At 40.0% G+C, this 27,472-nt stretch overlaps 3 protein-coding genes and 2 non-coding genes across 7 annotated transcripts; 1 reads left to right on the forward strand and 4 right to left on the reverse strand.

Annotated features, from left to right (window-relative positions):
- Nucleotides 1–9,010: 9,010 nt before the first annotated feature.
- On the reverse strand, nucleotides 9,011–12,448 carry LOC127423286 (solute carrier family 2, facilitated glucose transporter member 11-like). Its single transcript, XM_051667464.1, has one exon. The coding sequence runs from the start codon at nucleotides 12,277–12,279 to the stop codon at nucleotides 10,747–10,749; it is 1,533 nt and encodes a 510-aa protein (XP_051523424.1). The 5' UTR covers nucleotides 12,280–12,448; the 3' UTR covers nucleotides 9,011–10,746.
- Nucleotides 12,449–12,747: 299 nt separating this feature from the next.
- trnal-aag (transfer RNA leucine (anticodon AAG)) lies at nucleotides 12,748–12,829 on the reverse strand. Its single transcript has one exon. It is a non-coding gene; the product is annotated as a tRNA-Leu (tRNA).
- A 1,846-nt stretch (nucleotides 12,830–14,675) lies between these two features.
- Nucleotides 14,676–14,748, forward strand: trnar-ucg (transfer RNA arginine (anticodon UCG)). Its single transcript has one exon. It is a non-coding gene; the product is annotated as a tRNA-Arg (tRNA).
- Nucleotides 14,749–16,883: 2,135 nt separating this feature from the next.
- Nucleotides 16,884–17,720, reverse strand: LOC127423301 (cytochrome c oxidase assembly protein COX19-like). The gene is made up of 3 exons (XM_051667493.1): nucleotides 17,316–17,720; nucleotides 17,123–17,234; nucleotides 16,884–17,030 (listed from the first exon to the last, which is right to left on the reverse strand). The coding sequence occupies exons 1-3, from the start codon at nucleotides 17,395–17,397 to the stop codon at nucleotides 16,943–16,945; spliced, it is 282 nt and encodes a 93-aa protein (XP_051523453.1). The 5' UTR covers nucleotides 17,398–17,720; the 3' UTR covers nucleotides 16,884–16,942.
- A 365-nt stretch (nucleotides 17,721–18,085) lies between these two features.
- Nucleotides 18,086–26,831, reverse strand: LOC127423299 (dickkopf-related protein 3-like). Of its 3 annotated transcripts, XM_051667489.1 has the most exons (5): nucleotides 26,683–26,831; nucleotides 20,638–20,750; nucleotides 18,691–18,865; nucleotides 18,382–18,583; nucleotides 18,086–18,214 (listed from the first exon to the last, which is right to left on the reverse strand). In XM_051667489.1, the coding sequence occupies exons 2-5, from the start codon at nucleotides 20,731–20,733 to the stop codon at nucleotides 18,154–18,156; spliced, it is 534 nt and encodes a 177-aa protein (XP_051523449.1). In that variant the 5' UTR covers nucleotides 20,734–20,750; nucleotides 26,683–26,831; the 3' UTR covers nucleotides 18,086–18,153. The 3 variants fall into 3 exon arrangements, with proteins under 3 accessions (XP_051523449.1, XP_051523450.1, XP_051523448.1); XM_051667490.1 differs by lacking the exon at nucleotides 26,683–26,831 and having other exon boundaries at nucleotides 18,691–18,788; nucleotides 20,638–20,986; XM_051667488.1 differs by lacking the exon at nucleotides 26,683–26,831 and having other exon boundaries at nucleotides 20,638–20,986.
- Between the last annotated feature and the right edge of the window lie 641 nt (nucleotides 26,832–27,472).

Raw genomic sequence — 27,472 nt, forward strand, 5'->3', positions numbered from 1 at the left:
ACTTCCTTCTTCATGAAGCAAGGAGCCATTGCGGCTGCTCCCCAACCCGCTCCGTCCTGGGCTGATGCTCAGCCGGCCGGGTCGGCAAGCACCGCGGTTGATCTGGATGTGGAACGGGCGGTAGAGCACAGGATGAGGCAGATGCTGAGATGGCAGCCGTGCATGCCTGGGCAGCTGCAAATATCGGGCTGAAGTGGAACCCTACACCCTGCCCTGAGCTGGATGATTGGTTTCTGGGCTTTCTTCACGGAAGTGCATGAGGAGCTAACAAATTAGTGGAAGGCACCTTTAAAAAAAAAAAAAAAAAGCCGCCCGTACACGCTTCGCGGGCTCGTCCATCCTAACTACCCTCGACGGCGGAGCAGCTAAGAGATATGTCGAGCTCCCCCAGGTGGAGCGTGCCATAGCGGTGCATTTATGCCCGCAGGGCACAGCCACCTGGCGTGACCGACCAAGGCTCCCTTCCAAGGCCTGTAAGTTCTCTTCCTCATTAATGACGAAGGCTTACAAGGCTGCGGGTCAAGCCACTTCTGCACTGCATGCCATGGCCATCCTGCAGGTCCACTAGGCCAAGGCACTGAAAGATCTGCTCAAGGGTAGAACCGACCCAGGGCTGATGCAGGAACTGCGTAATGCGACTGACCTTGCCTTATGGGCGACGAAAGTCACGGCACGCGCCCTGGGCCTGATGATGTCCACTCTTGTGATCCAAGAGCGTGACGCCGAGAAAGTCCACTTTCTCGATGCGCCCATCTCCCAAGGGGGGCTTTTTGGAGACACCGTTGAAGATTCGCCCATCAGTACTCGATGGTGAGGAAGCAGACTGAGGCGATTAAGCACATCTTGCCCGTATGCTAGCCTCAAAGAAGAAGATCCTCCCGTGGAAATTCAGCTCCACCTGACTGTCAGCCGGCCCCCAAGAACCCCAGACGGGCTTCGAGGCGACCCTGGCATGGGCAACCTGGGGAGAGGCAACTGACTCAAACCGGTCTGGCCCAGGTGAACTCTCCAGCCCTACCATCACCCCTGGGCCAGCGCATGGTAAGTATTATATCGCCGGGTGCCCTCTGGGCCTCGGCGCCCACATGGGTGGTAAAACAGCAGTTTCCTCATTCCCTGGGTCAGCGCACACACGACGGTCAGGTGCTGGAAGTCTTTCCGGTCAATCAGGCGAACGCAAGTACCTCCCGTTCCCTTGTTCTCCGTTGAGAGACAGCCGGCGAACAGGTAAGTCTCTGAGGTCACTCACCCACCCCAGTCACCGGCCACCGTTGCGGGCTTGTGGAGCAGCACGTCCCCCCTGGGCTGTCTTCCAATTGGGACGCCTGCTCTGCCTTGCCGCGAACCACCCTACCCGGGCACGGTAAGTCTAGTCGTCCCCTAGGTGCCGCTGGCGCGGAGTCTGGAGGCCTGGTTAGCGCTCTCCAGCCCCTCGCTGTGGCTCATCAGGACGATTCACCTCGGCTACGTGATCCAGTTCACCAGACGCCCGCCCAGGTTCAGTGGCATCTTCTTCACTACGGTGCGGGGCGAGGGTATCTCCGTCATCCGGGTGGAGGTTGCCACCCTTCTGGCGAAGGGAGCAATAGAGCCCGTTCCCGTAGCCGAGTTGCGCAAGGGCTTTTACAGCCCTTATTTTATCGTGCCCAAGAGAGAGGGAGGGTCAAAGGATCCTGGGACATATGCCATCCTTGGTGGCGGTTCTCCCCCTCGGGTTGATGCATATGAGACCACTTCAGCACTGGCTACAGACTCGAGTCCCGAGGTGGGCATGGTGCCACAGCACCCGGCATGTGACCATCACGCCACAGTGCCATCAGACTTTCAGCCCTTGGTCAGACCTGACGTTTCCACGGGCAGGTGTTCCCCTAGAGCAGGTCTCAAGGTGTGTTGTGGTCACGACAGATGCCTTGAACTTGGGCTGGAGCACCGTGTGCAATGGGCAGGCAGTCTTGGGGCTCTGGACAGGGCAAGCATGGACCGACAACACAACGACCGTAGCGTACATAAACCACCAAGGCGGCGTACACTCGCGTCGCATGTTACAACTCACCCGCCGCCTCCTCCTTTGGAGTCAGCAGATGTTGAAGTCGCTGCGAGCCACTCACCTTCCGGGCGTCCTCAACCGTGCAGCCGGCATGCTCTCACGGCAGGTAACACTCCGTGGGGAGTGGGGACTTCACCCCCACATAGTCCAACTGATTTGGGAGAGATTCGGGGAGGAGCAGGTAGACCTGTCTGCCTCCCAATAGTTCTCTCACTGCCCCCTTTGGTACTCCCTGTCCGAAGCTCCCCTCGGCACAGGTGCCTTGGTGCACAGCTGGCCTCGGGGGCTGCGCAAGTATACGTCTCCTCCATTGAGCCTCATTGCACAGACTCTGTGCAAAGTCAGGGAGGACGAGCAGCAAGTCCTGTTTGTTGCACTGTACTGGCCCAACCGGGCTTGGTTCTCGGATCTGATGCTCCTGGTAGTAGCACCTCCCTGGCGCATTCCCCTGAGGCAGGACCTTCTCACTCAGGGGAAGGGCGTGCTCCAGCACCCGCGGCCAGACCTCTGGAATCTCCACGTCTGGCTCCTGGACGGGACGTGGAAGACCTAGCGGGTCTTCTTCCAGCGGTGGTAAGCATGATCACTCAGGCCAGAGCCCCCCTCTATGAGGTGGCTGTATGCCTTGAAGTGGCGTCTCTTCAGGAACTGGTGTTCTTCCCGTGGGAAGACCCACAGAGATGTGCTGTTGGGTCTGTGCTGTCTTTCCTTCAGGAAGGGCTGGAGAGACGGATGTCTCCCTCTACCCTGAAAGTGTACGTGGCTGCCATAGCAGCTTACCACGACACACTGGACGGGAGGCCCTCACGACAGCATGACCTGATCAACAGGTTCCTCAAGGGTGCGAGAAGGTTGAATCCTCCAAGACCGCACCTGATTCCCTCTTGGGATCTCTCTGTGGTCCTACCTGCTCTACAATGAGCCCCCTTTGAGCCACTGGAGCAGGCCGAGCTCAGCATTTTGTCTCTGAAGACGGACCTCCTGGTGGCGCTCACTTCCATCAAGAGGGTGGGGGACCTGCAGGTGCTCTCTGTTACCAGCGAATGCCTGGAGTTCGGGCCGGCACATTCTCATGTGATCTTGAGACCCCAGCCCGGTTACATGCCCAAAGTTCCCACCACTCCTTTTCAGGACCAGGTGGTGAATCTGCAAGCGCTCCCTTCAGAGGAGGAAGACCCGGCCTTGTCGTTGCTGTGTCCAGTTCACGCCCTGCGAATCTATCTGGACCGCACGCAGAGCTTTAGATGCTCGGAGCAGCTCTTTGTCTGTTTTGGAGGACAGCAGAAGGGGAAAGCTGTCTCCAAGCAGAGGCTAGCCCATTGGATTGTGGATGCCATTTCTCTTGCATAACAGTCTCAGGACTTGCCGTGCCCCTTGGGAGTCCAGGCACACTCCACTAGAGGTGTTGCATCCTCCTGGGCACTGGCAATGGGGGCCTCTCTAGCAGACATATGCAGAGCTGTGGGTTGGGCTACACCCAAAACCTTTGCAAGGTTTTATAACCTACGCATAGACCCAGTTTCGACCTGAGTGTTACACGGTAACAGCAGGTAGACCGGGCGGCCGTTTGGGTGTACCGCTTGCATTGCAACTTTCCCATTTTTTCAAAGGTGATAATGTGCGCCTTTTTGTCCACAACAGTTCCCCGTATCCGGTGAAACCCGGACACCTCTTTAATTCTTAAGCACTGTTCGGTGACGAACTCGGTGGAGGAGTAACGACACCAGGCCCAGTACTCGTGGTATGCCCCTTTTCAGGTGAGCCCGTGTGCTCGGGCTCAGTGCTCCATGAGTGGTGATTCCCCCTTGGTAATCCTGTATGATGAGTTTCCATTGTTCATTTTCCCCTTAGGTTAACCCTGTGTTTCCCCTCGCCAGAGCTTTCTCTGCCTCAGCCACTGTGGCTGCATACCCCCTCTGTAGATAGGGTCCTCCGGTGGTATCATTCCATATGTGAACTTCCCCGTTGGTAAGTCCATGTGAGGTATTCTCCACATGTTAACCTCCTCCGGTAGGATGTGGTCTCCGTAGTGCTCTCCTTGCTGGAGAGGGAAGAGCACTTCCCAGCGCTATTCTAGAAAGTGCACGGCAGGAAACTGCTTAACAGCAAATCAGGAAAGGCACCGCCGGTAGCCTACTTGGGTAAGTGCCTCCTACCCCTCCCCTTAACGGGACTAGGGAGAAGACTTACCTAACTCGCCGGAAGGTCACGACGTGGTTGAGCGCTCGCTGCGAGGCACGCAGCAGCTTTCCCGTGTCCACTCTTTCGTACCTCGTGACACGGTTCACGTGTTTCACACCAAACCTTATCATATGTTTCATAACAATCATGAGTCTCATGGAATCATTTATTAGACTTATGAATTATACTTTTGCGTTCTTTTGAAGCTTGAAGAGGTGGTCACCATAAACTGCCATTGTATGACATCAGTGAGCACAATATTTTTTCACAATTTCTCCCTTTGTGATTAGAAAAAGAAAGAAAGTCATATGGGGTTATAACAACACAGGGGTGAGTAAACAATGACTGAATTTTCATTTTTGGGTGAACTAATACTTTAATGAAATTGGAACACGATATGGTCAACCTGTTCTCACTCCCGAAGCATCAAATACTGCCGCTTGTGCAAGAGCCCATCACGTCAACAGGTGGACACCAAAACCACCCTTTGGCGTCACTTTCCAACACATCCGGCAAGAGCGTTGCTTTCAGTGGCAAACGTTTGACGTCAAAGATTGACACAAAGGGAATCAGATTTTTATCATTGTCAAATTATATTTTGGGGTAGAATTTTGTCATTCTGACATGATATCTTGGGGTATAATTTCATTATGTTTGAAATCAACCAAACATGGCTGATTTCACAGTGGTAATGTTTAATCAGCAACATGTATTATTTTACAGTGGTTAATGTTAAATCTGTTATTTTATATACACATTCTGCTCTGCTGAAGTGACCTGTTCAGTTTGGGTGTATTCCATGCATTCTGATCTCTTTGGGTGAAGAACAGACCCAAATGTAAGTTTTTATATCACGGTCCCAAGGCATTCGCCGTAACACAAACGGCAGTATTTGACGCATTGGGAGTGTGAGCAGGTTGATATGGTAGATGTAGAAAAGGAAGCCCTGCCTTACAGGTAAAAGAGCCAATCACCTTTTAGATACAGATGTCACGTGTCAGTCAACTCGAGAACACACACATGCATTAGCTGGACCAGTCTGAAAAATATTTTTTTTAAACGTGATCAGAGCTTAAAAAGCACACTTTATTATACATTTGTTGTCAGATTTAACTACTGATTTCAACTATGTTTTTGATCATAATCTTGACCAACCATTTTGTATATATATCATTATTGCCATTACAATTCCTCTGTAGTTTTATTTGTTTAAATGCATGACAATCATTAGATTGCATAGGCTATGTATTTACATATTAGTTGTAGTGTACGTCTTTATTATATAAAGAATAATTGATGTTAGACAAGTGTAAGAATAATGAACAATCTCTTGTGAACACGTTTAATATATTTATCATATTCTGTAACATGATATGTTTGATAAGTGGCCATTATTGCATTATTTTCTAATTGTCATGAAAATAACTACTTTTATGATTTAACACTATATCATAGCTTTTTTAAGATCAATTTGTGTTAGATAGCCTGACATAGGTTTATGTAAGAATATTTGGCAAAACTCCCAAGGGTTACACTTAAAGTCATTTAAAATATATAGGCAGCAACATCTCCTCATCACTAACCCTCAACACTGGAGCCCCACAGGGCTGTGTTCTCAGCCCACTACTATATTCCTTGTACACATGACTGTGTGGCAACACATAGCTCCAGTGCCATCATTAAGCTGATGACACGACGGTGGTATGTCTGATCACTGACAATGATGAAACAGCATACAGAGAGGAGGTGCACACTCTGACACACTGGTGTCAGGAGCACAACCTCTCCCTCAATGTCAGTAAGACAAAGGAGCTTGTGGTGGACTTCAGGAGAAGAGAAAGTGAACACAGTCCCATCACCATCAATGGAGCACCAGTGGAGAGAATCAGCAGCTACAAGTTCCTGGGTGTCCACATCACTGAGGAACTCACATGGTCCATCCACACTGAAGTCGTTGTGAAGAAGGCTCATCAGCGCCTCTTCTTCCTGAGACGGCTGAGGAAGTTTGGAATGAACCGGCCACATCCTCACACGGTTCTACACCTGCACTGTAGAGAGCATCCTGACTGGCTGCATCTCCGCCTGGTACGGCAATAGCACCGCCCACAACCGCAAAGCACTGCAAAGGGTGGTGCGAACTGCCAGACACATCATCGGAGGTGAGCTTCCCTCGCTCCAGGAAATATATACAAGGCAGTGTGTGAAAAAAGCTTGGAGGATCTTCAGAGACTCCAGCCACCCGAGCCATGGGCTGTTCTCGCTGCTACCATCAGGCAGGCTGTATTGCAGCATCAGGACCCGCACCAGCCGACTCCATGACAGCTTCTTCCCCCAAGCAATCAGACTTCTTGATCTCCCACGATCAAAATACATCAGCACTGCACTTTATTACCCTTACTCTTATATCTCACACCGGACTGTAATTATATTATTATTATATTATATTCTCTCTTAACAACTGACTATCAACCGACAGCCTGAAAGTCAATACAGTACAATACTGTACATTCTATATATACTACTATATATACTTTTTTTATATATATTTTTATTTTTTATTTTTATTGAATAACGTGTATCTATATAGTGTGTATTGTACACTGTACAGTGTATGTTATTATTTGTATATTGTTGAGTGTAATTATGTGTATAACAGATGTTTAAATTGTGCTGTGTTAATTTGATGTTATTGTAATTGGTATATGTCTCATCACTATCACGACTGCTATGTTGATCGGAACTGCACCCAAGAATTTCACACACTATTGCACTTGTGTATATGGCTGTGTGACAATAAAGTGATTTGATTTGATTTGATTTGAATATTACTGTCATTTGATTAATTCTATTAAATTCATTGTAAAATAAATATTATATTCTCGTCCTTTTGTGAACACTCCAAAACGTCTTGGCCTGCAGTTTAACACGGTTCAGAAAACAGGCCTTGTCCAGCTTCTTTTTCTAAGTATTTTTATCTGAAACCTCGTTATTCCTGAGAAAAATTCAAAATCCATGCTGACTTTACAAAAGAAAAAATGTTAAGTGTAGGATTCATTTACCACTGAGTAGCCTACACTGTACTGCACGCAAAGGTGGTATGGAACATGAAAAGTGATACGTAGTCTATAAGTTTGTCTTTGTCTAATGCTCAAAACATCTAGCTAAAACTAAAGATGATATAGTTTTTATGAAATAACTATCTCGTTATTATGAGAAAAGCTGTCGTTTTTATTTCATAATATTTTGTCATTACAAGAAAAGATGTCATTTTTATGATGTAACGGAGGAGGAAAAAATCATACGTATGTAGCAGCACAGAGTGCAACAGTCTGGTTCCGGAAGTAGAAATTCCATACATTTAATCCACTGATGAACTGATTTTCAGTCATAACTAATAAACCTTTAAAGACAGACCGTGAGCTACGAAGTTGTTCATCAATGGTATAATGTATGCTTCCTTTGAAGCCATCCATCTGCGTTATTTCAACCTCATTGTTTTAAAATCATGTTTGATAGCAGAAATCATGGTAAACAACTACATTGCTCATGGTACAGCAGAGAAAGATCCACCAATCAGAGAACCAATGAAACGTGCCTCAGAGTGACCACCCACTCTCATGATGCACTGTGACGTACCTGAGTCGGTCTCGCTTCACCATTAAACTACTTATATATTTGTACTTATTGGAATATTTTGCAATAATCGTAAAATATATTGTTTCTATAATTATAATCAACAACCTAATATCAATAGTTTTAGATATTCCCATCACTTTTTATTGAATGACATCATTCACAATGCTTCATGGGATTGTAGTCTGTGCCCTCATGAAAGACGGTAAGCACACAGTCCTGTACATTTGTCTTTAAATCCGATTTTCAAATACTTTTTTGCCTTAAAACAAAGTTTGTGACGTTGTGATTCTCCTCAAAGCTGGTTGGTTTGGTTCATGGCTTACAACTCTTTCATGAAGGATTTTATAAAAAGTCTATGGAAGAAATGAATGGGGAAAATACTTCCAGATCCCAGACAGCTGAAAAAGTGGGTGGGCACTGTTGCGCTCTATTGTGCCATCGTAGAAAATAGCTGCAATGGAGCGTTCCACAGATCACGGCTGAGTGGACTGACTTGCCTTGTAAGTACTTTGGTATAACAAGCTAAAATCAACTGATTATGTTTATGACATTTGTAATGTAACATAAATTAATATGTAGCCATCACACTCTCGAAATGACTTCATACAGCCACTAAAATTGACCTTGAGACCAGCTGATTAAAAGTAATTTCAAAAAAAGTTCCAAGAAGTTAATTATGAGGAAAAAGTCTTAATTATTTGTTTGCAGAAGCCACTTGGTTTGATATATTTATATCTAATGCACTGAAACTCATTTTTTAAATGAATGTGAAATTCATAAAAAAAAAAAAAAAACTCCTTTTAAACTCTTTTGAAGCAGCTATTATAATGAAAAGGATGGTTACGTTACATGAGTCAGCACCTTGCACAATGCAGGACATCCTTCGCTGTAGCTTCTTTACTTCAGAACAGTGAGGAACTCCCAAGATCACACATCAGTTGGCAGCTAAAAAAGTCAGCAGATAAATAAGTGCAAATAAGAGAGCTTTCCTTTGTACCAGTTATTTGTGTGAAGTTGGCACCAGAGCAAAGTTAAAGTGTCATAATCACCTTCTTTAAAGCAAATAGAAACTTACTCATATCAATACATTGTCACTGAAAAGAGCAGTATGACGAACCCAGCCGTTTTCCTTACATCAAGCAACTCTTTAATAGCTATAACATTAGAATATTCATTCACAGAAACAGCACCACCAGTAAGTTTTACAGATTGAATTAGACATTTAAGGAAAAACAGTTCATCATCATACAAATTTTTATTTATTTATTTTTCATTTATTTTTTTTTATCCCTTTTTCTCCCAATTTGGAATGCCCAATTCCCACTATTTTGTAGGTCCTTGTGGTGGCGCGGTTACTCACCTCAAGCCAGGTGGTGGAGGACATGTCTCAGTTGCCTCCGCTTCTGAGGCAGTCAATCTGTGCATTTTATCACGTGGCTTGTTGTGCATGACACTGTGGAGACTCACAGCATGGGAGGCTCATGCTACTCTCTGCGATCCATGCACAATTCACCATGCGCCCCATTGAGAGTAAGAACCACTCATCGTGACCATGGGAGGTTACCCCATGTGACTCTACCCTCCCTAGCAACTGGGCCAATTTGGTTGCTTAGGAGACCTGGCTGGAGTCACTCAGCACACCCTGGATTCAAACTCGTGACTCCAGGGGTGGTAGTCAGCGTCAATACTCGCTGAGCTACCCAGGCCCCTATCATCATACATTTTAATAATATTTGGTTCATTATTCAGTCAATGTTTTGGACACAGAGAGTACATTGGATTTGAAATTAGGTTATAACTTTGGAGATCATACTGCATACAGCCACTCTATGAAACTCTAATTGAAGGAAAGTCACAACACAAGCTCACTTGGCCAGTGTTTATGCTGATTGCCTTCCTATCACAACTGTGGCTGTATGTCACCTGAATGCAGTAGCATGCTGTGGGTAACCTTGTTTTGATGAACAATTAGATAGACAGAGAACAGACTATAATTATGGTAATATAGTGCCATCTGCAGGTGCAAAATGTAAATAAGTTACATGCTCTCATTCAGGCAATAATTGTTTTGATCTCTGACAAATGCTTAAAAGACACTAGTTTAATATGATGCATTGCTGTTTGGATGTTGATTTTGAAATAGGTTACTAAAAACAGTTTTATATGAATAAATAATGAATAACATCATAATATATATGACTACTGAGGTAAAATACATTAGTGCAAATTGCATTTCTTTCTTTTTGAAATCTTTTCGATCTTTTGCAGGCATTAAGATTCAATGTATTTAAATAGAACATGCATCCCTGATAATGATCCAGATGGCAGTTTCACATATTTTTCCAAAATGCATCAGTCTTTTTTTTTATTTTTTTTTTACATTACATATCATATATTATCTAGTAGCATTTCAGCAGTCAAATGGGAAAAAGAGTAGGGAGGGAAACAGTCACAAAAATTTCCTTAGAATAAAAAATAAAGGTTAAATTATGAAATTCAGCTTAAAAAGTTATAAAATATAAGGCCATTTAAGCCTATAAAATATAACAGTGTATTACCTTTTTGGCTCAGTAAAGATTGTTTGATTAAAGTGCAATATTTATCACTGAGTAGACCCTCAACACTTATGTGTATACATCCCCTTAACACAGATTTTGTTTTCAAGCACTAAAATTACAGTATTTCAAACGTAAAAATTAGGTATTGAAGAATTTGAAGACCTTTCACTGCCTTTGCGCGGAAGTGTACCATTGAGTCTGTGACAAATTAAACTTTGAACTTATGGCACAACTGGATGACATGTACAACAAAGCTGTGCCACACTGATGACTTTGATTCAAACTTGTAGTTCAAGTTCAGTGTTTTATTTAGCAACCCTCTAATCAAATCTTTTCGATCTCCAGGTATTCTAGTGTTTGATCAGTCAGGCTTTGTGTCTGCTCATGCTGTCCGTCATTAAACAGTCCATTAGTCGTGCCTTTCCTATTTAGCTTGTCAAACTCCTCAGTGATCTCTGCTAGAGTCCTCCCTTTAGTTTCAGGTAAAGTAAAACCAATGAAAAGACATGCAGTCACACAAATGGCACCGAAAGGGATGAAGCAGAACTGTCCCAGGCTGTTAACTATGAATGGGAATGCCATTCCTATAAGGAACAGATTAATCCACATCATGGAGCCAGCAATCATGTAAGCTGCAGGCCTTGCCATTTGGTCAAACAGTTCAGCAGGAAGAATCCCTGTGACACCTGCGGGACCCATGCCAAAACTCAAGATGTAGGCGAACACACACACCATACTCAGATAGGGCATGCCCTCCACTTTGCCCTGCAATGAGAGAGCCACAGTGAACACCAGCGCCCAGCAAGCCATGAGCATATACCCGCCTGCAAGAAGCAACCTGCGGCCAACACGCTCTATCAGTAGATTACACACTAAGGCAGAGGTGAACTCACAGGCTCCTGTGCCAATTGTGACATACTGTATCTTCTCCACAGGAATTCCAGCTTCCTGAAAGATATAAGAGGCGTAGAAGTAGATGGAATCATTACCACTCAGCATCATAGCACTACTGGCTGCCATAACAGTGCAGAGCTGCCTACGAAGACTTTGGTCAGTGAAGAGTTCCCACAGAGTTTTGGCACGAGCGTCACCGGTTCCTACCCGCTCCTGAAGAATCTCTTCCATCTCTGCATTAAAAACGCTGCATGCTCGAAGCCGTTTCAAGGCTCTGCCACATGCCTCTCTGTCTCCTTTGTCAATGAGCAGGTATCGTGGGCTCTCTGGAAACCAGGGCAAGGTGAGCATCTGCACTACACCAGGGAGAGCATTGCTTGCCAGCAGATATGGCCAGAGAGACTCGCTCCCCAGGACTTCTGTCAGACCAGTGATCTGGCCCAACAAGATTCCTAGAGCGGTAAAAACAGCGGAGGAAAAGGCCACAGCACCTCTTAGGTTCTTCGGTGCGCTCTCTCCAAAGTACATAGGCTGGATGTTCATACTAACTCCAGCATTGACTCCCACAAGTAGACGAGCAAGGATGAGCATTTCAAAGGATCCAGCTGAGCGACTGCTCAAAGCCAGAATAGTGCTAAAAAAAAGAAAGCAGTTGTTCAGTAGCAGAGATCCCTTCCGCCCAAACTGAATGGCCATTGGGCCAGCAAGCAGGGATCCCAATAGTCCTCCAAGTGAGAAAGTAGAGACTATAATGGTCCATATCAGTGTCACCTGACTGGACTCAAGAGCTGTACCCCATCTCTTCATACATGTCTCATTAATGAACTTCTGCACGTGAGATGTGGGTGCATTGATGATTGAAATATTGTATCCATACTGAAAAGTGCCACCAATGGCTGCAGAGCACACAGTTAGTGCAAGAGTCAATGTGCAACCTTCTCGTTTCTTATTAGCTTTACTCATTTTATAAAACAAAACAGAAATGTATAGGATCAAAGGGAAACACAAGTAGCATGTAACGTTTAAATATGTACCATTATCTAAATATAATATTTTATTAATGAAAATGCCTAATAGGAATACACACACATGCTAACCTACACCGTGATCTCCTCTATTGCGGCAAAGCATGTCATTGAAGTGAGGCAGACTGAGCGCTTCCTTAAATAAAGACAGTCTTAGCCGCTTTTTTTTAAAATAAGAGTCCTATGTGGTAACATTATTACAGTTCAAACGAACACAGTGTACATGCGTTGACAGGTCGCAGGTAAACGACTCGACCACACGCCTTCCTTGAATACTTTCGGTTTAGCAGGTTACACGGAAAATTAAGAGAGTGAAATGAGCATTATAGAACTTCTTGGTAGTGTCGTGCTAATCTGCGCAACTCCGATTGCTCCTATATTTTCCATAGGGACATAAAAATGTATATGGCAGCGGTGGGATTCGAACCCACGCCCCCGAAGAGACTGGAGCCTTAATCCAGCGCCTTAGACCGCTCGGCCACGCTACCATGTAAATAGGGTTCCAGTTCTTCAAATCTGACTTTCCAAGTTGGATTTTTAAAAAAAGAAGAAGAAACTCACTCACTCACTCTACTATGGCAAAGGTGTTATTTCTTGTGATTGATCTGGATCTTTGATACATCATGTAAGGGATAATACACAGTCAGACGGTTGTTATCGCAAAATAAACCCCGACACGGTGATCAGGACCCCGACGCGAAGCGGACACATGGACATAAAATATTGATTTGCGTTGAAATCTCCGTAATTGTCTCTGGAACAAGATAGTTTCTGATTTGAAAAAGATGTCTCATCGGGTCCACCCTCATCTCTCTATGGGATATGCATATGTTTCAAAACAGTAAATGAAGCAGGCACTCAGATTTAGGCTATATGAGAAGAAATCGCTGAACAGCTGAAATTCCACCTCCGGTTTGCGTCTGACTTCTCATTATGTATATTATTACAAGACTGCGTACCAAATAAATAGGTAAATGGAAATGAAACACTGATTTGCTTTGAAATGATTTTATTAGCTTACTTGCAGAGATCGCATAGTGGTCCAAGTCCGAGAAGCGGGAAAGATGGCTGGCAATACATGAAGCGGTCTGATACGTGGATGTGCGGTTCTTTCAGAGAAATATCAGACCGCTAGATGGCGCCATTGACCAATCAGAATCAAGTATTCCAGAGAGCAATGTAATAAGGATACTAAAGTCACTGCTATCAATTGTGATTTGATTGTTGTTTTGACCAATCCAAACCTATTAAGAAGAATTAAGGTCTACAATTGGGTTGATTCAGCAGAAATTCATAGTCATTGAAACTTCGTAACTGCCTCAATTTTAAAATTGAACATTGGAAAGTTTCTGATTTGAACATGTATCTCATCTGGTCCACCCTCATCTCTCTATGGAATATGCATATGATTTAAAACAGTAAATGAAGCAGGCACTCAGACCATGCATGCAGATCAGAAGTATGTTTATTTACAATGCATGCAATACATGATGCATACATGTATATAGTAAAACTGAAGAGAACTAAAGGGTTAGTTTGCTGAAAAATGAAAATTCAATTGTAATTTACTCACCCTCATGTTACACACCTTTATGGCTTCTTCTCTGGGACACAAAAGGAAATTTGTGGCAGAATATAGCTTCAGTCACCATTCACTTTCAGTGCATCTTTTATTTGGGTGGGGGTCATACATGTTTTAAATTAAATGAGGGTGAGACAACAAAATGTTCATGCTTCAGTGAACGAACCGTTTAATGCTTTCTCACTTTGGAGGTTTATATTGATGGACTGTATACCTACTCTCCACCGCCATGCTCCAAGCAGGATGCTGCTACCGATCAGTCCCACTAATTGGCTAAGTCGTATTTTTATTATGTTCACTTAACAAATCAGCTTACATTCTAATTGATATTTTGAGATGTTTTACACAGCAGGGTCTCTTCAGGACATGCTGCAACATTTTAATTAGGCTTAGGCCTATTTGTGAACTAATGTGCAGTTTGCTTTCAGAGAGATTGTAATTGAATTGACTCCTGATTTTAATAATTGGTTTTACATCTGACTTACATTACATTCATTGGCCCAAAATAGACAGGAGTTGAGGTTGCTTCCCTACATGCCAGTAGACATAATGGGCAGTAGGTAAGTTACACTTGTCATAGAGATAAATGTAATTTATGAGTTCATTATTCCAACATTGAAAAAGTGAGTGCTGGATCTCTGTTTTAAATACAGACCAGAAATATTTTTATTGTTAAATTGTTTGAGGTACATTTTTGAGGTTGAATTTGGGAGGGAATATCCAAAAGGTCAATAGTTGGCACGAATGCATGTGACCGCGTGGCCTAATGGATAAGGCGTCTGACTTCGAATCAGAAGATTGAGGGTTCGAGTCCCTTCGTGGTCGATGATTATGATTTGGCTGGTGCTAAAAGAATGATACATGTATTAGAAGGGGGATGGATGCAGAAGCTGAAACCATGAGATGCTCTTAATGGCAAAAATCTGTTGCCTAACATAGAGTTCCTTTCTCAGCAGTTGTTTTGTTAGGCTAATAGAATTAGCAAAGTTATTTTTTAATGTTTTTTTTTTTTTAAATAAAACAAAACTTTATTATTTGCACAAAATAATCATACAAAAGGGAATTTTCTGTAGTAATCCAGACTTCATTATGCCATCAGCAAGAGGTCACAGTCTCGATGAAATATCTTGTTCTCCATGCTGATGACACCATATGCCATTTTTCCTGAAAATATATGCTACCTATCAGGATGCGCTACCAAGGCTATATCCACATAGTTTTAGGGTTTGGGCTTAGTACAGCCTCACACCATATCACACTATATGATAGTTATGCTGGTAGCACATCCTGATAGTTATTATCTGCCTGACAAGATGTGCTACCTAGGTTTTTAACACATGCTGTTGTAGTACATACCAACAGGTTCTCCTGTGCCACCCATGTTTTAACTTTACATATATCACTGTTTTTACTGCTGGTAACACATCCTGAGCAGGTAGCACAGATTGTCAGAACACCGTCAGTCTCGTTGGTTTCACCTTTGCACAGCAAATGAGATTTCTTCCCCCCTCGATCTGACTGGTGTTTTCTGTTTGTAATGAGTTTATTCACTAAAAGATGTCTTTAAAACATGTATATATGTGCACCCAGGGCCGTAGCAAGGTATTCTGGGCCCCCTGACTGTATATTGCTCTGGGGCCCTTTCCTATTAAAGCATACTGTTTAGAATTTGTTGTGGGGCCCTTCTGGACCTGTGGGCCCTGAGAATTATTACCACTTTTTACCCCACTAGCTACGACCCTCTTTGCACCATGTTGTGTTGTAAATAGTGACTATGATATGCAAGTACAGTTGAAAACTAAACTCTCTTAAAATAGATAGTTTATCTGAATCAGAGCTATATAAAGTTGCAGTATAAAGAAAATACTTCAAAATCGTGACAATGAAATTACTTTTTAACAGATCACTCCAAATACCAAATCTCTAGAATTAGTGGCTGATCAGCTTGTATTTTTGCATGATTGAAGATTCAGTTTCCACCATAGACCTAAATAATAAAATAAAATACAAATATATATATATATACAGGGTTGGGAGGATTACTACAGATTACAGAATACATGCTGTAAAATGTAATTTGTAACATATTTCGTTAGATTATTCAAGGTCAGTAACGTATTATAAATACTTTGGATTACTTCTTCAGCACTGGTAGATTTTTTTCACTTGTTTTGACTATAAAAACTCTGCCAGTACAGTAAGACAAAATACACGTTAAAAATACATTCTCTGGAAAACCAAAATATCTTATGCAGTGTTGTTTCTAAAACAAGATAAATCAAATTGATCTTGTTTTAAGGATTTTTAGATATGTTTACAGGAAAACAATACAAAAATTATTATCAAGAATATGATTTTTGCCCTAATATCAAAGATGTTACTAGAAAAAAAGAAATTATGATCCAACGTGAATTTTCTTGATAAAAAATATGATCGTGCCTGGTAACATGTGCATGTAAAATGGCTAGAAATAGCATTTTAACTTAGCGTAAAGCTGACAATTTACACAAGGTTTTATTTCTATTTCTTCTGCTCAATACTTACTTCAAACTTCTGTTTCTGCTCGTATGAATGTAACACATCATAAGAAAGTGTTTCACCGCTGTTCAAATGCACTTTGGATCGCATCATTTATATGTATAAATGTTTTCCATCTGAAAGGACTAAATATTAAATGAAACAAATGACAATAAAATGCAAAGTAATCTCTTCAGTAATTAAAATACTTTTTGAATGTAACTGTATTCTAATTACCAATGATTTAAATTGTAACTGTAGTGGAATACAGTTACTTATATTTTGTATTTTAAATACGTAATCCCGTTACATGTATTTCATTACTCCCCAACCCTGGATAGATATAGATATATATATATATATATATATATATATATATATATATATATATATATCATTAATTTGCACAAAGCATATACGAGTTTACCAGATGAAAAGGAAAATTGAAAGAATACAAAATACTTTATTTCAAAACGTGAACATAAGTCCAAGTCATATTTAGTTAGGTTTTGGTTTTATTTTCTTCTTCCGGTTCGTCCATCAAGTCCTTAAAGCCCAGTTTTTCAAGTGGTTCCTTTGCCATCAACTGCCTGTGAAATAAATGAAATATTTTTAACATGATTAATTGCTGGTGCGCTTGTAGTTCTCCAACTTCAGGTGAAATGAGGTCAGGGAAACTCACCTGTTCATTCTGCACTCTAAATACTCCTTTGACTGTATCCGACACTGTGAGTTGTCGAAATGGTTGTCTCTAAGGCATCGCATATATGTGTCTTTGAATGATTTACATTCACCTGTGTACACACAACAGTAATGTGATAAGTGTTAAGTCAGACTGCTTGTTATTACTTAACCGTTCATGTTCACACTCTTACCAAAATGATCTAAGGGAAATGCTCCTTTGTCAGGTGGACGCGGTCGAAACGTCTTGCTTCCGAAGTTCATCGCCGTTGACATTTTGTCCTAATGTATAGTTTACAGCATTTAGTTGGAAAAGAGGACGCACTGTTTTGACAGCTGCTCATGTAAGAATGAGAATTAAGCCTTAAAAGTTGCCTATTTCATATTTAGGACCCGGTTTTGATTTCAAAATAAAAGTTTAAAATTTACAACACGAAGAGGACAGAAACAAATTTCATTTTAGACCTTTGACATATATAAACATTTAGACCTGTATTACAGAAACAATACTTAAGAAACACTTCGTCCCTAATATTGTATACATTTCTTATTCAACATTTACATTTTTTAAACATTTATATTTGACAGCTGCTCATGTGCAGATGTGAAGTACGCCTCAAATGTAGTTTACTCTTTGTGTAGGACCCGATTTTGATTTCAAAATAAAAGTTCCAAACTGACAACACGGAGAGTACAGAAAAAAATTTCATTTTATACCCTTGAAATATTTAAACACTTAGACCTAAAAACACCCAGTCCCCAATACTGTTTACATGTCTTATTCAACTTATCTAGCATATCTGTAAAATGTTGAAGCATCTTGACTTTATTAATTTTTGTAATTACTTTAAGTTAAAAGAATAAGAGCAAAGAGCATGATCTTCCACTGTGAGAGGAATTTCAATTCAATTGATCATTTCAGAGGCACAGTGCTTGAGAATATATTTTTATTAAAATATACAATCTTTTACAGACACTTCATATATATTTACACAGCACTATAGCTTAATAAATTACACAGATTTGAGATTTTCATGGTTTGGGTGCCTGGCAGGTCCAACTGGTGGACTCTGGTTGGTATACAAATTCTCTCCTAGGAAAGAAAAAAAGGTTGTTCAGTTAATGCTCAGTGCTAAAAGTTTAAACTTTGGCTAGCTCAGCAAGTCAGTTGTTCTTTTAGGTTTATAATATCAGTTTTATTGATATGCACATGTGTGCCATTGATTTGTACATTAATGTCACTTATATAACGTCACTTACGCTCTTTTAAGTGGTTCTCCATGGCCACGGCACAACAGACCCTCATCACATGGACAGATCTGGTTGATGCTGAATGCCAGTCCACCATCAGGCACAAAGCAGCTCTCGCCCAATACCAGCCGACGCTTGCACACTCTTTCACCATGATGACGGGCACAGCACATAGATGCACCACAGTCTCTGTCAAGTTTACACCGAGCCCCTAAGAAGGAGGTAAAGAGTTTGACAAATGTATGCATTGGTTTGCAATTTGTATCGTGTTGTTATTCAATCCACTGAGAATTGTGCAGTCAGTAATTTGAATCTTACCTTCCTGCCCATCTGGAATGCTTCTGATGCACCTGCCAAACATGCAGCTGAGCCCTCGCACACATTGAGCGTCCCGCCTGCAGTATTGCCCTTCTTGCCTAAGGGGGACACATAGGCCAAAATGGCGGTCACAGGAGAAGCCCTTACCACATGCACGGTCCTGCTCACAAGCTACCTAAAAACGAAGGGAAAAGTCAAAATAACTCACTGTTGCAGGAATTTGACAAAAAAAAAAAAAGAACACATACAAACATTACTTTAACTTTGTAATTTGTTGGTTGTTTTTCTGTCTGGTACTGAAAGATGCAGTGAGATATAACTGCCCATTAATCTAAGAAACTGGAACAGTATGATCTCATATAGTATATTCATGTTTCCAATCATGAACCAGCTTTTAAGGCTTCAAAACAATATTATTCCAATATTTATAGTAAAGTTAACAAGAGCATTTATAATTTCTTAAAAAAAAATATATTTGTTCCCTTATTGACATTAATCTTGCCAGCACACCAGTGCCAGAAATGCACTTTTACATTATGAGGCAATATTTGCCACCTGGATCGTATTTTCTTTGGCTTTTTTTTAATTTTTATTTTATTTTTTTTATACCTTTTTGAGGGCAAATTTCTAACCATTTAAAACATAATCTGTGTTTTACCCATTTATGTCAAATATTTTAATCAGTCATTAATACAAATTCTGAAAAGTGAGAATTTGGTAGCACTTTATTTTACAGTACTGTTCTACATTTACGTACTATATAATTACAACAACTATAGTAATTATTAGGTACTAACCCAAAATCTAAACCAAACCCTGACCTTAACCCATATTAAATACATGTAGTTACCTAATATTACTCAGTACTTTCTTGGGTGAGTACACTGTAAGTATACTGAAAGTACACGCACTGTAAAATAAAGTGCAACTGAGAATTTATGACCTCTTACGCTTTAACATAACATCAACTGGTAACACTTTACAATAAGGTTCCATTTGTTATCATTAGTTAATGCATTAGGTATCACAAACTAACAATGAACAATATATTTTTACAGCATTTATTAATCCTGGTTAATGTTAGTTAATAAAAATACTATTGTTCATTGTTAGTTCATGTTAGTTCATAGTGCATTAATATAATGTTAACTAATACAACTTTTGATGTAAAAATGTATTAGTATATGTTGAAATTATCATTAACTAAGATTAATATATGAAGCAAAAGTGTTTTTCATCGTTGGTTCATGTTAACTAATGTTAACAAATACAACCTTATTGTAAATTGTTACACATCATCTCATATTTAATGCAGAAATATGTATAACTAGGACTAAAATAGAAAATTAAGAACTATATCAGACATTTCAAATAAAACCAGAATAATTAATTAAAGGGACATTTTTTGCCCCCACATTTTGAAATACGAGTCCACCTTAATTTCTGACCCTGCAGCACACAACCCATTAGGGTTTCCATGGCCATAGAAAACCTGAAAAAACTGGTGATTTTTTCTGATTTTCAGGGCTGGAAAAGCCATTGAAATTAGTAAAATCTTAAAAACTCATAAAAAAAATAATAATGGAAATTTCTAATGTGAATGTACAGTTTTCTATTTATGCTCTGCTCTAAAGTATTTTACTGCTAGAAATTGCTCTTTGTAAAGTAAAATTTGCCCACAAGCCAATGTGATAACATCAGTTTGTCCATTTATGGCCTTACTGGACACATTTGTACTACTAATAAGTATAATTTTTTTAAATCTATGAATTATTTGAAAGGATGCCTGACATACAAATGGAAATCCACCCCAGCATACTGCATACATGTATAATGATTTGTATAATATTCTTAATACAGTAATCCTGAATAAATGGAAAGGTCATGAAAAAGTCAAAATCAAAATTCATTAAAAAGTGTGGGAACTCTGCCGAGCTATGAACTCACCATGTCCCCTTTAGGGCTGTTTGGGGGCATCTCCGTTTCTCTGTCTCTAAGCCCCACTGGTCCATCCTCAGGTGGGCTATAGGGTATAGACAGCATCCAGGCCCAGATCCTCGCTTGAACAGCATACACACACATACAAACATACAGGACCTGCAGCATCCACAACTTTGTGCTCATTTTGAAAGCCCAGCCTAAATTTTAAGCAAGTAGAACTAAAAATGCTGCTGGTAAAACTAGGCCAAACCCTAGTGAATAAGAAAGTTCAAGAAAGTTGTAGAGATCCCAGTCCGTGTCTGTGTCCTGTCCACTCTGACAATTCCTCCATGTAACACCGCCTTATATATAATGCCCCTGCCACACTCTCTCCTGCTTTTGTGTTTATATTAAATAGGACAGGAGGAGACAATTAGTAGCTGATGGATTAGTTGAATTGCATGTACCTCCCCCCCCCCCCCCCACACCATTTAGCATGGAAAACAGTGGCAATTTCGTCAACAACAGGGGTGAAAAGCAGACAAGGGGAGGGTTTATCAGCACCAATAGGATGACAACAAACCACCCCTCACAATGGGGCAAGACAAGCATCTCACCTCAATTCAGGCCAATTCAGAGGATAAAGGTTGGATAAAAGCAAACAAATGATAGGCAACTGGAGCATGGAGGGGCGACCACAGGCTTGTTGCTGGTGACCTCACCCTCCTGTCACTGGACAAACAGTCTCCCATTCACCCCTCAGTGGACCCCCCTGTAGCCACACTGCCCCATGCTGGGATTAATTTGCAGAGGTGTGCTCCACAGATGACCCTGTTGATCTCATTAAGTGGAATTATCATCAGCAATCAACTCCCACTGGGAGCCCAAATTTAGGCCCAAAGGTAAAATGGGAATGACATTTCATTGACAGCCATTTTGCCAATCAGATACGCGACTAGTGAAATGATAGGCTACAGTTATGTCCAGCTATGTTTAATATATATATAGTGGGGCAAAACATTCTGAGTCTACATTGAAAATGTGAGATTCAAAATATTATTTAAAGCTGAAAATAAAGTTCCAGGGGTAGCACTATATTTTACAGTACTGTTCTACATTTACATACTATACTAGGTACTAACCCTAAACCTAAACCTAACCCTAACCTTAACCCATATTAAATACATGTAGTAACCTAATATTAGTCAGTGATTTCTTGGGTGAGTACACTGTAAGTATACCGAAAGTACACGTACTGTAAAATAAAGTGCAACCATTCCAGGATTTTGAAAATAATGAAATAATATTTGTAACATTTTACAATAAGGTTATATTTGTTAACATAAGGAAATGCATTAAGTATCATAAACTTACAATGAATAATATACTTTTACATCATTTCATAATCTTGGTTATTGTTCATTTATTAAAAATGCAATTGTCTGGGGGCCTGCCACACCTGGAGTCACGAGTTCGAATCCAGGGCGTGCCGAGTGACTCCAGGCAGGTCTCCTAAGCAACCAAATTGGCCCGGTTGCTAGGGAGGGTAGAGTCACATGGGGTAACCTCCTCGTGGTCACTATAATGTGGTTTGCACTCGGTGGGGCGCGTGGTGAGTTGTGCGTGGATGCCACGGAGAATAGCGTGAAGCCTCCACACATGCTATGTCTCCACGGTAACGCGCTCATCAAGCCACGTGATAAGATGCGCGGATTGACGGTCTCAGACGTGGAGGCAACTGAGATTTGTTCTCTGCCACCCGGACTGAGGCGAGCCACTATGCCACCACGAGGACTTAGAGCACATTGGATATTGGGTATTCCAAATTGGGGAGAAAAAGGGGAGAAAAAAAAAATAAAATTGTTCATTGTTTGTTCATGTTAGTTTATAAAGCATTTACTAATGTTAATAAACACAATTTTTAATTTAAAAAATGTATTAGTATATGTTGAAATTAACTAACTAAGATTAATAAATGAAGCAAAAATGTTCATTGTTAGTTCATGTTATCTTATGCATTAACTAATGTTAAATAATAATACAACCTTATTGTATTACCGAAATATTTAATATTCTGCACTATTTATAGGTCAATAATCAATAAAGCATATTTCTGACTATCCTGTATAACTAAAGATCTGATTTAATTGCTTCAATTAAAGCACACAAGATGTTCTTTCAAACATTCTCAAATCACGCTGGATCATCGGGTTTTGCACAAACTTGTTATGTCCATGCTGGCTCGAGGGCATGCTGTCATTAACCCTTAAATGCATTGGAGTTTTACCAAACACTCATAACTCATATTACGTATTTGGGTCTTTAGAGACCCGGCATGTATATCTATCACAAATGGATCTACAAAATGCCTAAAAAAATAAATAAAAAAAGATAAAATATATATTTATATAATTTTATGTTTTATTTTTCAGATATCAAAGAGATAATGCAACAAATTAGAACAAACCTAGAACAGGATTTATTACTTTCAAACTGAAATTTCATGAGACGCAACTGGCTGTCAAACACATATTGAGCTACACATGACACATAAGCTACACATAAGTATTTTCTCAGGCACTTATTGAGTCTAAATAGTTGCACAACTTACATGATTTCAGTAGTACACCCAAATAACAATAGTCATATCATACTGTTCATGTATTAAACATGCTATAGTTTACTTTTATGTTGTTTCTTTATCAAATAGCAATGTCAAAAGTAAATCAAGTCAATCTCTTAAAAAACAGCGCCACCGTGAGTAAGAAATAACAAGTATAATATGTATATGTACACTAATAATTACCATTGAAATATTAAATACTAATAATTCACCATTGTTGCACAGAAAATCTATGTGATCTAGTATTTATTTGTATGAATATAACACTCATTTATCTTGTAATAAACAAAGAAATAGACATCCTGTGATAGTAAACTTATATAGATATGAAATAATCATACAAATATAATTTATGGAAGTGGCCTAAAAACACTCTTACATACCTAGTATATAATAATGCATATATATATATATATATATATATATATATATATATATATATATATATATATATATTATTTATTTAATTATTTATTTTGTGTTGCACTATTTATAAGAGATAGATTGAGGAATACTAAAGAGGTGTGGGCACAATTCCAAAAAATGGATGAGGTACAGGGGTGGAATGAGGTCCTAGGTCTCTAAAAACCTGAGGTATGCGTTTAAGGGTTAAAGCAAAAAGGGGGGGAAAACCAAATACTGAGAAAGTCTTAAATGCTGTACATGCTAAGTTTTCGATTAAACTTTTCACTGAAAGTGCTATGCTGAAAATTCAAATTGTAATCTTTTTTAAATAATTAAATTAGAAAAATACACAATTGAAGCATTTTCACTAGTTTCAGACGTTTGGACCCCACTGCATGTAGACAAAGTAATCATTGATTTTTTAAAAAGCTTCATTTTGATCTCACTATAAAGAAGTTTCAATGTGAAATATGTGGATTTATCAGCTGTAAGGGTGTCTTTGTGTGTGTGTGTGCTAGGAATAATCTGAACAAAGGAGAAATTGGCAGTACTTCTCTATAATGTTTTCATTATTCTTTTCTGTCCACACTGATGAATACCAATGATATGACTAACCCCTTTGTACCTTGCACTTTGTACAAAATTACCCTGTTATACCTCTACCAGCCTCTTTGGCACATATCACATCTAAATTTATCTGCTACTTAGAGCAGTGTTGATTCAACAGCTGAATTCATGCTGTGTTAGATCATTCTTGTATTCCAAAGGAAACACTCGAGCAGCACATACTTAAACAGCACGCAAAATGAGACGAAACATAATTATTAGCATGCGTTGAATGTATCCATGTCCTATTAAAGGTGATGAGCCATAACGGGCATCAGGCAGAGAGCTCATTTTTGTTTGCACAAATCACTGAGCAATTTAGCCACTGTGAATGGATAACATCTCCTAATCTTTGCTTTGCTAGATTATTGTGCTGGGCTGTAAGTGTATTGTGTATTTTTGCTCCTTGCGTACACGGCTCTTGTCTGGCCTGACGCCATTGTCTGCCACTCTCTCACCTCATTAGGAATTAATTAAAAACCTTTAACAATTAATGATTGCAGGGCTGATAATGAGGGGGAGTAAAGGGAGGGAGAATGAGGAGACACTGTGTTTTGGGTCTGTGTGTGTGGGAGTTTGTCTGTATAGTTGCTTCAGGCAGCAAGTGGACAAAGGTGCCACAACCCAGACTGATTGGTATGTGAAAGCCACCCCATTTTATTTATTTATTTTTTGGCATTAAGATCTTAAACATCTTATAAAGAAATAATCCGGGTTCAATACAAGTAAAGCTCAGTTTACAGCATTTGTCATAATGTTGATTACTCAAAAAAATAAAATAAATTATTTTGACTTTTCCCTTTTTTTTCTTGAAAAAAAAAAAGCAAAAATCTGGGTTACAGTGAGGCACTTACAATGGAAGTGAATGGGGCCAATTATTGGAGGGTTTAAAGGCAGAAATGTGAAGCTTATAACTTTATAAAAGCACTAACATTCATTCTTCTGTTAAAACTCATTTGAGCTGCAAAGTTATTTAAATCTTAATTTTTGAAGTCATATTAGGGTTTGTTGACATTACATTGCAACGAAGTTGTAAAATTGTAAAATTGGCTATAACTATACATATAAAAGGGTAGCAAGCGATTTTGTCACACAAAAATCATGTCAACATGCATATTGTTTATGTATTGTGATTATACTTTTGAAACAGTGAGTATTTTAACGTTTACGGACTGGCCCCATTCACTTCCATTATGTACCTCACTGGAACCCAGATTTTTGCTTTTTTTTTTTTTTTAAGAAAATTAGTTGAAATAATGGGACGAGTTTAAATAATTTTTTGTAGGTAATCAACATTATGCCACAAATGCTGTTGATTTAGCTTAACTTGTATTGAACCCAGAATATTTCTTTAATTTATATGAAGTGTATTCTAAATGTTCTATTAGCAATTTGTTTTGGCAGGGCCATCATGCACCTAATTTGAGGGGGCAACAGTCTCAGTTCTGGCTCACTTGGTGCCCTAGATGAGTTAATACATGACCAAAGGGGGGGGGGGATAATTTTTAATGACTCTTTAGTTCTTTATAGTACGAGATGAGATAGTCTAATGGTAATTTATTTATTTATTATTATTATTTAGCATAAAAGGGATCTTGTGTTGCAATCCTAAACATTTTTTTTATTTTTATTTTTATTTATTTTTTATGAACCAAGTAAAATTGCAACTGATCTTGATAGCAAGTGATTACCATTAATATGAAAAAGAGCTGCATTGGCATTTTGATCCTTCAGTTTAAAGGAATAGTTCACTCAAACATTAACATTTTGTTATTATTCACCCTCATGTTGTTCCAAACCCATATGACTTTCTTTCTATTTGGAACACAAAGAGAGAATTTAAGCAGAATTTTAGGCTCCATCACCATTCATATTCACTGCATCTTTCTCCATACAAAGAAAATGAATGGGAACTCTGTTTTTCACCACACACCAAAACAGTGTGTACCTGAAACTGCTTTGTAATTAAAGCAGCATGCTCGTGTTGAGCTTACACACTGGCCATAATTTTGCTGCTTGACAGATCTGCAGCTTTGAACAGAAAATATAGTGAATTCTGGGTTACTAATGGCCAAAAAGTATAAAATGATTATCAGGAGTTGGCTATTGAGCTATATTATAGTAAGGAAGCACAAACCACAAAGTGTAGCTATAAACTACTTAAAGGTGCAGTCAGTAATTTGTTCCTGAGTAAAAAAAGATTTACTCTTAAATAAATGAATTGTAATTTTGAAACTTTAATTACGTATAAAATCATGACCACTCACATGAGATGAAGACTCCAGTCAAATCAGTAACCTTATAAAAGCTGTTCTATTCTACATGAAGCAGGGTCCCCTCACGGGGGCTGCCATGTTTGAATCACATGACCAGCTGAATACTACTTGCTTAAAGGGTTAGTTCACCCAAAAATGAAAATCTTCTCATGATTTACTTACCTTTAAGCCATCCCAGATGTGTATGACTTTCCGTCTTCAGCAGAACCAAAGTAAGCACATTTCAGCTTCTTTTGTCCATACAATGCATGTGAATGGCTGTCATCAGGCTGCTGGCTGTTTGATAGTCCAAATGGCATTTTTTTACATACAATAATTGTGCAGCAAATATTTTAAAGATTTTTTTTTTTTTTTTTTGTGGGGTCTAAAATCTAAAGGAGTATGGGCTATCTAAGGGAGTATGGGATATGTTGTGGGCACTGTGGCTCAAAATAGTTTTCAACAAAACTTGGGGCCCCGTGTAACAGCTCTCGAGTCAATGGCTCAAAAGCAAAATGTTTTTATCTTTCTCCGCAGAGCATATTTCTCAGGAGTGACATGTACTTCCTGAACAAACAGATGTGAGCAGAGGGCGAGAACATCAGGCGCTTAATCTATAACAGTTTTTTCTCGCTGGGCCAATATTGAGGTCATACCATGTGAATCCGATTAAGGGAATATTAAGAATCTGTGTTGTAACCATACCTGAGTACTACCTGAGCTTGGAGCTCTTCTGCTTATCAGCATTAACAAAACACACATTTAAAGTCTGATTAGGAGCTGACTGAGATGGCAGGAGGTCAATCATCCAAATAAAACAGCAGTTAGTGTTTCATCTGCAACTACGAAAAACTTGCAGTTTATCTGTCGTAAAACAGCTGGGTTTCATTAGGTGGAAAATCAGGTCAATGTGTGTATTGAATGTTTGTTTACAGGGTTGTTTGTGTATGTAGTGTTGCATCAAATGTTGTTG

This window comes from Myxocyprinus asiaticus, chromosome 32, assembly GCF_019703515.2.
Source record: "Myxocyprinus asiaticus isolate MX2 ecotype Aquarium Trade chromosome 32, UBuf_Myxa_2, whole genome shotgun sequence".
NCBI classification, from domain to species: domain Eukaryota; kingdom Metazoa; phylum Chordata; class Actinopteri; order Cypriniformes; family Catostomidae; genus Myxocyprinus; species Myxocyprinus asiaticus.